At 39.9% G+C, this 13,093-nt stretch overlaps 1 protein-coding gene and 1 long non-coding RNA gene across 5 annotated transcripts in view; one reads left to right on the top strand and one right to left on the bottom strand.

The window, feature by feature from the left end:
- Positions 1-34: 34 nt before the first annotated feature.
- On the top strand, positions 35-3,189 carry LOC110385551 (uncharacterized). Its single transcript, XR_002430814.3, has 3 exons — positions 35-444; positions 1,845-2,004; positions 2,626-3,189. It is a non-coding gene; the product is annotated as an uncharacterized LOC110385551 (long non-coding RNA).
- LOC101736718 (ankyrin repeat and BTB/POZ domain-containing protein 3) overlaps positions 582-13,093 on the bottom strand; it is a 60,961-nt gene continuing 48,449 nt past the window's right edge. For 2 of the 4 annotated variants that reach the window (XM_012691768.4, XM_021349202.3), the window contains 14 exons: positions 12,794-12,922; positions 11,877-12,061; positions 11,050-11,264; positions 10,482-10,707; positions 10,230-10,362; positions 8,759-8,901; positions 6,986-7,113; positions 6,145-6,362; positions 4,518-4,645; positions 4,323-4,409; positions 3,616-3,773; positions 3,320-3,485; positions 2,642-2,824; positions 582-1,994 (listed from right to left, as the gene is read on the bottom strand). In XM_012691768.4, the coding sequence (XP_012547222.2) occupies positions 1,797-1,994; positions 2,642-2,824; positions 3,320-3,485; positions 3,616-3,773; positions 4,323-4,409; positions 4,518-4,645; positions 6,145-6,362; positions 6,986-7,113; positions 8,759-8,901; positions 10,230-10,362; positions 10,482-10,707; positions 11,050-11,264; positions 11,877-12,061; positions 12,794-12,922 (2,297 nt within the window). In that variant the 3' untranslated portion in view covers positions 582-1,796. Of the gene's footprint in view, positions 1,995-2,641; positions 2,825-3,205; positions 3,486-3,615; positions 3,774-4,322; positions 4,410-4,517; positions 4,646-6,144; positions 6,363-6,985; positions 7,114-8,758; positions 8,902-10,229; positions 10,363-10,481; positions 10,708-11,049; positions 11,265-11,876; positions 12,062-12,793; positions 12,923-13,093 lie in introns of those variants that run through there. The other 2 variants (XM_021349203.3, XR_005245373.2) reach the window with 2 other exon arrangements.

Here is a 13,093-nt window from a genome sequence, read left to right as displayed (position 1 = left end):
AAATTTCCCACCGTCAAATAATTTGGATTGAAAAAAGGGAGCTGTGGCGTGACAATAAGTTTTAGGATGAACGGTCCAAATTAGAATATTGAAAGAAATATGTTGTCAAAGATAAAAAGAAATTAGTTTTCACACTGAAGATGTTCACATATTTTATTACTTAACTAGTATTCGCTGAATTTCCATTCCAACTAGTTGCCATTTATAATAATATATGCTATGCTGATAAATGCTTCCACGGTGAAGGAATAACATCGTGTTATAAAAATCAAACCCACAAAATTATAATGATTTGCGTAATTACTGGGGGTAGAACGTCTTGTGAGTCCGCAAGGGGAAGGTGCCTGCCTATTTCGGCCGTGAAGCAGTAATGCGATTTTATTTGAAGGGTGGAGCAGCCATTGTACCTACTATATACTGAGATCTTAGAACTCATAACTCAAGGTAGGTGACGGTCTTTCCGTTGTAGATGTCTATGGGCTCCAGTAACCGGTCAGGTGGGCCGTGAGTTAGTCCACCCAACTATGTAATAAAAAAAAACAATAATATTATTAATTTTAAATTAACAATGAAACAAATAATTTTACTTTTCACAACATGATGCTTTATTTTCAACAATAATTACATTTTTGTCTACTATATTAACTAGGCACTTCCAATTTAGTAATTAGGTACCTACTACAGGATTTAAACATACAATGAAACGATTGTATAATAATAATTACGTATCTAAAGTGAAAAAAGTTTGTTCATTTTCATAAATATGAAGAATTAATTTAGTTTTATATTAGTTTAACGTTACTATATCAATATAAATGATGTTAGTAGTAATTACGTAATTCATTTTTATATGTAAAATGTAATTCATTTAAATATGTTATTATGTATATATAAGCCTCTTTTAAAAGGCTATTATTGAAAATTCTTTGTGTGTTTCTGAGGATCCCAAGATCTGTTACATTTTGAGTCTGGTAGATGGCACCCATTCTGTCTTCTGGATGTTATTTTTATAGGATTCCGGCTTACATAGATAATAGAAATCATTTATTTATGTTATGTCTGGTTAAATTTTTCTTAGATTTAATTTATTTTCAGTGTTGTCGGAGAGCATAAAAAATTATGTTCAAGTAAGTCTAGTTAGTAGGTATCTACTGTATAGAATAAGGTATTGCTTCGTAGATAACTTTAAAAGGAATTGGACAACCACAATAATAAAATATTAATGTTTTCAATCATGTCTATGACTCGAAAAATCTAATTAAAACACAATTTACAGTAGAAAACTATTTATCGAATTTAACAATAAAAAGTCAACCCTCATATGAAATATGCGAACAATTTAATTTTGTTTAGTATTACATATATCGAACATTTTAAAGCCGTATTTTACTAGATTTACATCTATACATTTAAATAAAATTAGAGTGTCTGTTTGTAGTATTGAAATAACCGCTTTTTACTACATGCGTATGAATATATAATTATACGGTACTTACACCAAAATAACATTTTTTACAATTTTTGTCTGTCTGTCTCTCTGTTTGTTCCGGCTAATCTCTGGAACGGCTGGACCGATTTTGATGAGACATTCACTAATAGGTAGCTGATGATATAAGGAGTAACTTAGGATACTTTTTTTTAGACTAGCTTCGCCTCGCGGCGTTACCCGCAGTTATTGTCGTATCGCGCGCAACATGGCGGGCTTCGTCTATCAATCAATAATAAAATTTTATGTTTCCGAAGCGAAGCGAGGGCGGGTCGCTAGTTTACAATAAAAATGTACTGTTTAAACAATGCTACCTAGCTTTAGAATGACTTTTCCTTGATTCGATTCGTTTTTGCAGTGTTGTTAATAAAGCGCCAAGCACGTTGTGGCCGGGCAGCCGTTTGCCGAAGAGCAATCGCTTTACCGAGTCGTCATATGTCAAGAGAGCCACCATGTTCTGGAGAAGGAAGCCTTGGCAGTATTCTAAGAGTTGCGATGCTCCATATACCTGTCAAATGGTAAATAATAAATAATATAAGTACTTTGTCGCATATTATTATATTTATAGACATTATACGATTGTCTCAAAGTTATTATAAAATGAAGTCGTCGTGGCCTAAAGGAAGACGTCCGGTGTATTTGTATCGAGCAATGCACCGGTGTTCGAATCCCGCAGGCGGGTACCAATTTTTCTAATGAAATACGTACTCAACAAATGTTCACGATTTATTTCCACGGTGAAAGAATAACATCGTGTAATAAAAATGAAACCCGCAACATTATAATTTGCGTAATTACTGGTAGTAGGACCTCCTGTGAGTCCGCGCGGGTGGGTACCACCACCCTGCCTATTTCTGTCGTGAAGCAGTAATGCGTTTCGGTTTGAAGGGTGGGGCAGCCGTTGTAATTATACTGAGAATTCAAGGTGGGTGGTAGGTAGTACGTTGTACATGTCTATGGGCTCCAGTAATATTTTAACACCAGGTGGGCTGTTAGCTCGTCCACACAGTTAAGCAATAAAAAAAAAAGTCACTACCTATGTTTTTTTTAAAATATTTTTATAAGAATAGCTTTACTAAATAAATAACTGCACTTGTTAGTTCAGTAAATTTAAATCGCACCAAATTGTGTGTTAATAGTGCATCTCCAACAAACCTTAGCGTGAATATAAACTGAGACGAGATTGTGTAGATCAACTGATTTAGCGGCTCTGGCCTCGCAGTGCCTCTGTAGCGGCAACAGTTGGAAGAACGAAGCGGCTGCCAGCACCTCCAACACATCAGTCTCGGGTATGTCGAGCCCAGAGCAGCCGCCGGAATACAGATATTTCATTACTTGCTGTAAACAATAGACAAATTGAATTCACATTTATGGTGGTGCTTGATTAACCATATACGGTGTGTTTTTATTTATTTATTTTTTATTGCTTAGATGACTGGACGGGCTCACAGTCCACCTGGTGTTAAGTGGTTACTGGAGCCCATAGACATCTACAACGTAAATGCGCCACTCACCTTGAGATATAAGTTCTAAGGTCTCAGTATAGTTACAGCGGCTGTCCCACCCTTCAAACCGAAACGCATTACTGCTTCACGGCAGAAATAGGCAGGGCGGTGGTACCTACCCGTGCGGACTCACAAGAGGTCCTACCACCAGTAAAAATATATACTACTATATTTGTACTAATATATTTGATTATTTAATTATCGTTTTAATTACCCCTCATCCATTTCGTTCAGTCAATGAAAGTGTGAAGTCGAAACAACGAAGCTTGCTGCTGTGTCTTGCTGCTTGCTGTCTACCTTCAATAACTTGATCCGACTACCCTCTTACCTCAAATATATGGTATCTTATGTCGTTAATCTGAACAAGGGGAGGTGCGGTATTTGTCGGTGGTAATGCTTCGCTGGAAGGTCGAGGTGGCGCCAACATTGCTCGCAGCCGCGGTGACTCCGACACCAAAACTATTTTATGACCATAGAATAGACGTCCTTCCACCCTGAAATGAAAAAAATCGTTGAACTCACTTAAAATATTTGTAAGAAAACGGTATATACTTTTCGCGAATGGCCTTCGATAACGCTTAATAGTCGAAGCTCGATAATTTTATATGTTCCGTTGTACCTTACCTGAACGTAACGTCAGCGAGCGAAGGGTTGTTGACGTAGGACGGGTCCACCCTGGCGGGCGCCGGGGCCGCGGGGGGCGGAGGCTCCACGCTCGGCACCGGCTCACGACCGTAGCAAGCGCACAGTATGTCGGCCAGCAACAGCACCGTGCCCTCCTTCTGTGCCAAAATGAGCTGCTGGGTGTTCATTATCACTTAAAACGAACTAAAAGTATAAACGTTTAAGGATATAGAGCAGCCTTTCCCAAAGTGGCCGACAATGTCCCCTTGTGGGCGCTGCATTCCTAATGGGAGGCGGTAAGAGACCCAGAAAAAATATAGGGGCGATGTGTAAAGGCTTGGGAGGCGATTTGTAATTTCATCTTGGAGGACTCTTAGATACCAACTAAGCTCTCGTTGTAGTGATTTTTAAGTAGGTGGTTGAAAAAATGGGGGCGCTAAAAATTATTTATTCTCAAAGCGGGCAGTAGACAAAATAAGGTTGGGAGCCCCTGATATAGAGTAACCCACCACCACTATCCCACTTAAGGGTGATAGTGGTGGTGGGTTACTCCATATCTTTGTATGCTCTTTGTCTATGTTTCATTTTAAAATCAGAGAAGTTTCAAAATTTCCTTAATTTAATTATTGCTTCGAGCAACTATAATCATGAATACATATTGCAAAAATATCTGCAATTTGTAGTACGAAAAAGGATATTGTGCTTACCTTACTGTACCGTAGAATGTTGAACAGTAGAGGGAGACATTCGTAAATGAATTGTTTACTGTAGTGACTGTCGTCTGACGGACAAACCTGTGATGAATTCATCTCTATTAAAAACACTTCTCTGTATTATATTGGTATTACAATGGTAGTAAAATAATGTAAATGTTAAAACTGAATAAAAACTAAAAGTCAGACCTGTAAGAAGTCTTGTAATAGCTGATCGATAACATGGTCTAGCGCAGCATCAGCGGCAGCCGCTAGGGACAGAGTCCAGGCATGTAGCGACCATGGCACTCCTAACGCCCTCAACTCGAGAGTGATATCTGTAAAATTATTTATTTTTATGTCATCGTCGGTGGTGCTCGTAGGTATTAGAACGTGATTTTCGGCACCTGACTTGTGCCACGAGGTTAAAGTTTCAATTTTTTTTAATTTTTTTTTATTGCTTACATGGGTGGACGTGCTCACAGCCCACCTGGTGTTAAGTGGTTACTGGAGCCCATAGACATCTAAAACGTGGCTGACCCACCCTTCAAACCGAAACGCATCACTGCTTAACGGCAGAAATAGGCGGGGTAGTGGTACCTACCCGCGCGAACTCACAAGAGGTCCTACCACCAGTAAATTGTGTAACTTCTGTTACGAAACGTAACGCCTGACGTCCGGTAGAGCTAGCATAACCCCTAGAGTATAGATAACCCATAGAGATAGTTTCACGACAGAAATAAACCGGATATCGGCATTTATCAAGTCCCACACACAATACACACTATAGTCTGCTCATATAAAAACTATGTTATTAATCTAAGTAGCTACTTCAAATACAGCAAAGATTAAGTTAATCTGTGGAGTATTTACTATTTAGGTGGCTAGTAATTATTTGTTTCAATATCTTGGCAACACTAGCCCACGATATCTTTTTTTTAAGTAGCTTATCAAACGACCAAACATTTTACGTTTAATCAAACAATTGCAGCTAACATTGATATTAAGCAATTTTATTTCAATGTCACTTAATAGTCACTTCTTCGATTGATAAAAATGATAACGATTTATAGTAATACGTCACCATTTTGTGTCAATAACATTAAACTTACCTACATAATACTATATAAACGCACACTTACATATTAATCACATTATAACTACTGTTTTATGTTTTAAATTACACATTTTACATCTTTATGGTTTCTAAGCAACAAAGGTTTCATAACTGTGGCGAATTATTATTCGACATTTAGGTAGATTTATTAAAAGTTAAGCCAATGTGACAAAGGTAGAAGAGCATACGTCCAATGTATTGGAAAATGATCGCCGCTCCCTGTAGGTGTACATCGGCAAATTGAGATAAAACTCTGAGAGTACCTCGGAAAGCTTTCCTTCTAAAGTTTTAATGTTGGTTAAAGAAAACACCGCTGTGACTCTTCGCCGTAGCTGGTATTTGGAATAAATCAAAGAAATGTATTATTCTATATTAAAATATTTAATTATTTCTTCTGATCCCTTTCTTTCTTTACGTAGCTATCAGTCAGTAACTTAGTGGGGCTATTCTCAGTTCCGTGTGACCGGTGCTCGAGCTCACGGGGCTTGGCTTTTAAGATATTGTTAACACGTACCCTAGCACTAGCCTTGCTTCGCTTAATTTACCACCGGTTCGGAATAGGAACCCACTGAGACGATCCAGTCAGAAACTCAGTGGGTTGTGTCTTATGGGATAAGTTGCACGTCGAACTCTTCGTCGCATTGCACGAGAATGATTATTTTACATTTACGAGATGCCCATTTCTCATAGTATGTTCTTAAACAAGGTCATTAAACTTACCTAAATGATCAGTCTCAGCGGCACAGTACATGGCGTCTTGCAACGCCCTCTGCTGTTGTTTGGTGAAGGCCGGAGGTCTCGTGGGCGCCCCCGCCCCTGCCGCCCCCTCGGCCAGCACCTCCTCCAGAGACAGGACCTCCCCCGCCACCCGCGCCCCGCCCCGCATCGCCGCGCGGAGACACCCTCGGCGCCCGTGCGTACAGCACACCGCTACTGCACTGGAATATTAAATAGAATAAGTAAAGGTTGATTTACACAAGAAGAACTTTCTAGAATATGAACTACCGGAAACAGGAATTAAATTTTTTGTCTGCTCAGTAGACAAATGTCGCCTCTTGATGCAGAAATCTAAATACACGTCTCAATAGATTGTTGTGCACCTTAATGTCAAATTGATGGACCACTAACCTACTTTTTTTTTTCTTTGGCCAGGAGGAAATCGCCGGATCGCCGGGCATGTCGGAGTCGAACTGACTAAAGCCTCCTGTCGCTCAACAACCTACGTCCGAACCTCGCATGAGACAGAACTCATGAAAAGGTAAAGGGGGGAAAGTGAAGCGTTTAATGCGGAGTACATCGCTCCCATCACCTTTCCCCTCGAGACGCCGGACCGGTGGTCGTCGGCGCCACGACCACCAGCTCCCTCGGTCGGCAGGCTATCCGGAGCCCGCCTAAATGGCGCTGGTTAGAATGGATAACCACTAACCTACTTAACGCCATTTTACTATCGCAGTAGCTGTTGAGGGAGATAATGCTATGACTAGATACAATACTATGCCAAACGAACTTGGTGGCTGACACCACTGCGTATTAAGCGTAGTCAAAGTCTTAAATTTCCTACCTGTAACATCCATATTGTGCCGCCACAGAGTAGCAGAGAGCGTCGTTCAACTGAGTGGAAAGGAACGGATCGGCTCCATTTGACAGAAGCAGCTGCACCAACTCTAAATTGCCGACACCGCAGGCAACCTATAATGCAAACAAATTTAGGAATTTTATTTTGCGAAGTATTAAAACATCACATATCTAGAAAGAGACGATTGGCTTGTCCCACCCTTGTAGAGCGTCATCTCTTTCATACCTATATTAGTTGTAAAATAAGTTTAAGTGCTATTCAATTATAATACCCATTTACGTACGTACAAATTTCCTGAAGCCAAGTAAATATCATTAACTTTTAAATCAATGTTTATTGTCGTGGTGATCATTTGAAACTTTTATTAAACAAAAGTTTTTATTATTGAACTAGCTGACCCAGCAGACTTCGTAGTGCCTCAATCGATAAATAAAACACTTATACTTTTGTATAAAACAGACTTAAAACAAATAAAAGGAATCCGTCCGACGGGGGATACATCAAAGGAAAAATAAAATTGTTTTATTTTTATTTCATTCCAAGCATTTTCATATTTATCTACATTTTAAACCTTCTCTGGACTTCCACAAATAATTCAAGACCAAAATTAGCCAAATCGGTCCAGCCGTTCGCGAGGTTTAGCGAGACTAACGAACAGTAATTCATTTTTATATATATACAACATGTAACATATTTAACGCACACCCTCAAACACCCCAATTAGACTTTAATAGTATAAACGCTATGCATACACCAAATATTATTTATATGTGCGTTAACATTGATTATTTGTGAAATTAGTTATTCCAATTTCGTGGAAATAAAATGGTCACCGATTCACACTCCGCTGCGCACGCACACACAGACACATGTACACACTCGCCGCCGCGCTTCGCCCCTTGTTCAATGCACTTTAATGACCGTTTTCGTATTTGTTGTTTTATTTTAGATAATACTGCAATGTCACTTTTCACTTTATCAAAGGCGGTTATTATCTTATTCTTTAGTTCTTCGGCACTTATTGTCTGTGTGTTATAAACTAGCGATTTAATTCGCCCCTACAAAAAAAAGTCGAGAGGCGTCAAATCAGCTGATCTAGGAGGTCACTGACCGAAAAGACATAGCGATATACGGGAGATATTTTATTTGCACTATCACTTGACCTCTTATCGATAAGGTGGACGCGCCGTGACTGACTTGTCAAAAATATTTTGTTGACTTCGTTGCTTAGATTTTTCTTTGATCACCGCCGACGCAACCGCGTCGCATCGGGATTAGCCTGCCGTTTATTGTAAGAATATTAAGCCGACGAAAGAAAGGGATAGTAATTATTTTTGTATTACGTGGTTTTCTTTTATGTATTGTAGTGTTGCTGTGTGCCGGCGGTCGCTGTTGGTATTGTGTGCGTAGGTATTTTATTTTGTAATAGACTATTAGCCTTGAAATAAGTATCAGATTTATTTAATTAAATAATATATTTTTTTTTAATTAGATATTTCATTTTAAAAAGTCTTAATACCCTGACTTACGTTCCATTTTCGTTTCTATGAATTGTTTAGCTAGCTGTGTAGGGTGACTGTAATTTACCTAGTTTTAACTAAATTTTAGAAAAAAAATTTGGTACATAAAAAACAATCAAAATCGATCCAGATTCCGATTCTGAACAAATTACTTTCAGGGTGTGCGTTAATTATGTTACATGTTGTATATGTAGATAGAAGAAGAAGAAGATAGGTTATTGATTATTGAATAAAGTACCTGCAGTGGTGTTAGCGTACAAACGTCATCTCCTCTGGCGGGCGCGCCGTCGACTCGTGCTCCAGCGGACAGTAACCGTCGCGCGCACTCCAGCGCCCCACCGCCGCCGGCACCGCTGCAGGCGTACACCAACGCCGTCCAGCCTGTAAAGATATAACACCTCAGGAATAACTAGCTGTACCCGTCCGCTTCGCTGAGCATTTAAACAATTAAATATTTACTAACAATCACGCCACGTTAACTGGTCCCGTGGTAAGTTCGTAAAGAACTTGTGTTACAGGTACCAGATAACGGAAATAAATATAAGATTTTTATTATACATATACATATATTTAATATACATCCATAACCCTGGAAAAGAGATTTTATATTTTTCATACAAATATCTTCCTTTGGCGGGATTCGAACCCGCGACCCCCTTGTGTAGTGACCATGTCACTTACCACTACACCAGACGGCCGTCAAGACAAATAACAATACTATTCTTATAAATTTAACAACAATATTCTTGGACTGGTGGTAGGCCCTCTTGTGAGTCCGCACGGATAGGTACCACCACCCCGCCTATTTCTGCCGTAAAGCAGTAATGCGGTTCGGTTTGAAGGGTGGGGCAGCCGTTGTAACTATACTGAGACCTTAGAACTAATATCTCAGGTGGTTGGCGCATCTACGTTGTAGATGTCTATGGGCTCCAGTAACCACTTAACACCAGGTGGGCTGTGAGCTTGTTTACACATCTAAGTAAAAAAAAAAAAAAAAAATTAACGTTATTATTTCTCACCCCCACAAAGATTCTCATCATTAACGCCCCCGCAACTGGTGTAGGGAGTCCAACACTCATATAAATATTAGCCTATCCATTAAGTACATGTATTTTCTACATGGACACCAAGTTTCAAGTTAATCGGATGCACGGTTCAGTAGTTATAACGGAACATCCGTAAAAACCATTGTAGATTTATATATTATTGTATAGATAAGGCCTTATCATCAGCCTTGGAGCAGCAAGCTGTAAGTTCAAGATTGTTATTTTTCTTATTATCCTTGTAGACAGACGAGCGCCCACCGAATGGTGAGTGGTTACTGTCGCCCATGGACTTCAGCAATAGCCAAGACGCTGACTACCGTTAAGTACTCTCCACAAGCCTCGTTTGAAGATGGACAAATCGTAGCGCTTGGAAAACACCGTGGGGCGGAGCTTATTTCAAAGTCAGATCGTACGTGGCAAAAAAGATCTCTAGAAACGCAATGTGGATGAGCGCAGTGGCTCCAGGTAGTATGGATAAACTCTGCTCCGGTGGCGGGCGGTGCGATAGTAAAAACGAGATGATGGAATCGTCTCAAACAATTCCTCAGGTTCCCCATGGAACATACAAGATCTTCTTAGAACTTGAATTTCTTCTATATTGACCGCTTAATTCAACATCTCGCAAATTACCATGTTTTACTTCTAATGGCAAAAGGTCCGTACCTGCAGTAGGTGGTGTGTAAGCTGGATTACTCTGATGAGTTCCAGGTGAGCGAGGCGACAGTGGCATTGCACAGTGAGCAGCTGACGAGCCCCCAGTCTCAACATTTGGGTCGGCTCCGGCTTCAAGGAGCATCTGTAAACATAATCGTGTTTGTAGATTATTTTAATTTTCAAAAGAATTCTCAAGAAAATGGCAAAAATGTTGTACATATTTCAATAATCGTATTAAATATTATAGAAGTTAATACTAACGGTAACAATCTGATCGTCTCCAGCAAGAGCTGCCTTCATGAGCACAGTCATGCCGGAGGCATCCGTGGCATCCAAACCAGCTGGTGGTAGGAGAGTTCTGATACCACCAACGATTTCAGGTCTTCCACTCAGAAGAGCTCGCTGCGCTAAGCCCAGAGCAACTCTATTGAGTTCGTCTGGAGTGCGGGTGCATCTTGACCAAACTGGTTCTATCGCTTCTTCTATACTGAATGTATTGAAATAATTAGTTAAAACTTTTGATAGCTAGACGGAAACTAATCGTGACATGGGCACAGAATCAGAGGCGAAAGTATGTTTGGAAGGTAGTAGACGTATTTTAAAGTTCATGAAAAAGTTCATAATATCAGCTACATGAGGACGATTCGTGTGTTAATATAGCGGCGACAAAGCTTAAAAAATTGATTTCATTTCCAAATAATTCTAATCGAATGAGAAATATATAGCCTATTTGAAAAAAAAAATATTATTTTCTAATTTCGGGCTACCACCAGCCTACATTCGATATGAAGATTGATATTTGTAATGCAGCATGTTTGAAGAAGATTACGTGATCGGTCTCGGTGGGCAGTCAGCATGCGGCAACAGTAGTCTAGCAGCTTGCATGACGTCATCAGCGTCGGGTACAGCCGGAGGGGGTCTGAGAGACGCGTGAGCACGTATGACACGCACCCACTCGCCCAGCGGAGGCAGAGCTCCAGACCCACGCTCCCCCCACAGTCCAGCACCTCCACAACTGCCCCCTGTACTGGTGGAGTGCTCCAACTGAAATTGGAAAATTGTTTCATTTATTTTTTAATAATTAGATGCATGGAAGAGCTCACGGCCCACCTGGTGTTAAGTGGTTATCGGAGCCCATAGACATCAAGAACGTAAAAGTGGTCACCCACATTAAGACAAGAGTTCTAAGGCCTTATTTTTTACAATACAATGGCTGCCTCACCCTTCAAACCGAAACAAGTTATTGCTTCACGGCAGAAATAGGCGGGGCGGTGGTACCTACCCACGCGAGCTCACGAGTCGTTCTACCACCAGTTATTACCCAAATAATAAATTTGCGAGTTTGATTTTTTTACACGATGTTGCCCTTCACCGTGGAAGTCGATCGTGAACATTTGTTATGTACGTATTTCATTAGAAAAGGCCACGACAACTTCATTTTGATCGCGAAACCATACACCTAAAGGTCTATTTGGTCGCAAATCCCACTTTTTTTTTTAAAACGATACACCTATTTTCCCTTTGGAACTTTCAGATCGACAGATGGACAGTGCCAAAATCCTCCAAAAATAAGCAGTATCTACCGTCAGTTTTCTAGACTTCTGATTTTCTGGTCTACACTTTACGTGTAGTTTTTGGTAAATTTAAAATGATTACTTGTGAGCATCTCATGAAGTAGTAGAGAGCTCTCTCGGCCGGCGGGGACAGGGGGGGCGCTCGCGGGTGGACGCGTCGGAGCACTGCTCTCAGTTCCGCTGACGAGCCTGCGCACGTGGTCAGCAGCACTGAAGCACTAGATCCTGCTGAACCAGTGTTTGAACCGGCCGACGTTCCGGAACCATCTAGTCGAAAATTCAAACTCAATAACAATACTATACAAGATATTGTGTATTATACAAAATGTTCACGATTGACTTCCACGGTGTAGGAATAGCATCGTGTAATAAAAATCAAATCCGCAAATTTATAATTTACGTAATTACTGGTGGTAGGACATCTTGTGAGTTCGCACGGGTAGGTACCACCGCCCCGCCTATTTCTGACGTGAAGCAGTAATGCGTTTCGGTTTGAAGGGTGGGGCAGCCGTTGTAACTATACTGTGATCTTGGAACTTATATCTCAAGGTGGGTGGTGCATTTACTTTGTAGATGTCTATGGGCTCCAGTAACCACTTAACACTAGGTGGGCTGTGAGCTCATCCACCCATCTAAGCAATAAAAACAAAAAAAATTTAACAGAGAAGTCGCTACTCAGCTACTGTCTTTTGTTGGAACTGACTATTATTTCAGCATTCCACCACAGGCTTCCAAATAGTGAAGCATGTGTTAAGCCTTTAAGTAACTTAGTACTATCATTCCAATTAATGTCGCGAGCAAATAATGCGTTTTTGATTCTTTTTTAAGGCTTTTTTTATATTTGAAGAGATAACCATGCACTCATCCGTACTCAGCTCATATACCGATCTAAACCAAAAAAATATTAACATAAATAGCACTCAAAATTACACATATAGGTAATATTAATGAATGAACTAAACATCATATTATTTATTAAATATATAATTTATTACTAACTCGAACCATTTGTAGTGATGCCAGAATCATGACTGAGTCCTAATTGCCTATGCTCTGGTCTAGTCATTCCTGATGATGAACCGGATCCTAACGAACTCATTGACTCCCATCTTGAGAGTGAAAGAGCTCCTGAAAATAAAATAAATGTTTTAATAATTAGTATCGATAAAAGGAGTCCTCCTGCCTAGATTTACAACTAAACAGACAAACTCCATTAAGTAATGTTAGAATTTGGACAACAGCCAACTAATTTTTCTGTTTCTTAAAAATTAGCATTTATTAAATATATTTAAATATCTG

Source organism: Bombyx mori, chromosome 13 (assembly GCF_030269925.1).
Source record: "Bombyx mori chromosome 13, ASM3026992v2".
NCBI classification, from domain to species: domain Eukaryota; kingdom Metazoa; phylum Arthropoda; class Insecta; order Lepidoptera; family Bombycidae; genus Bombyx; species Bombyx mori.
The sequence above is the reverse complement of the archived record's forward strand: the minus strand, read 5'-3'. Positions and strand labels throughout refer to the sequence as shown.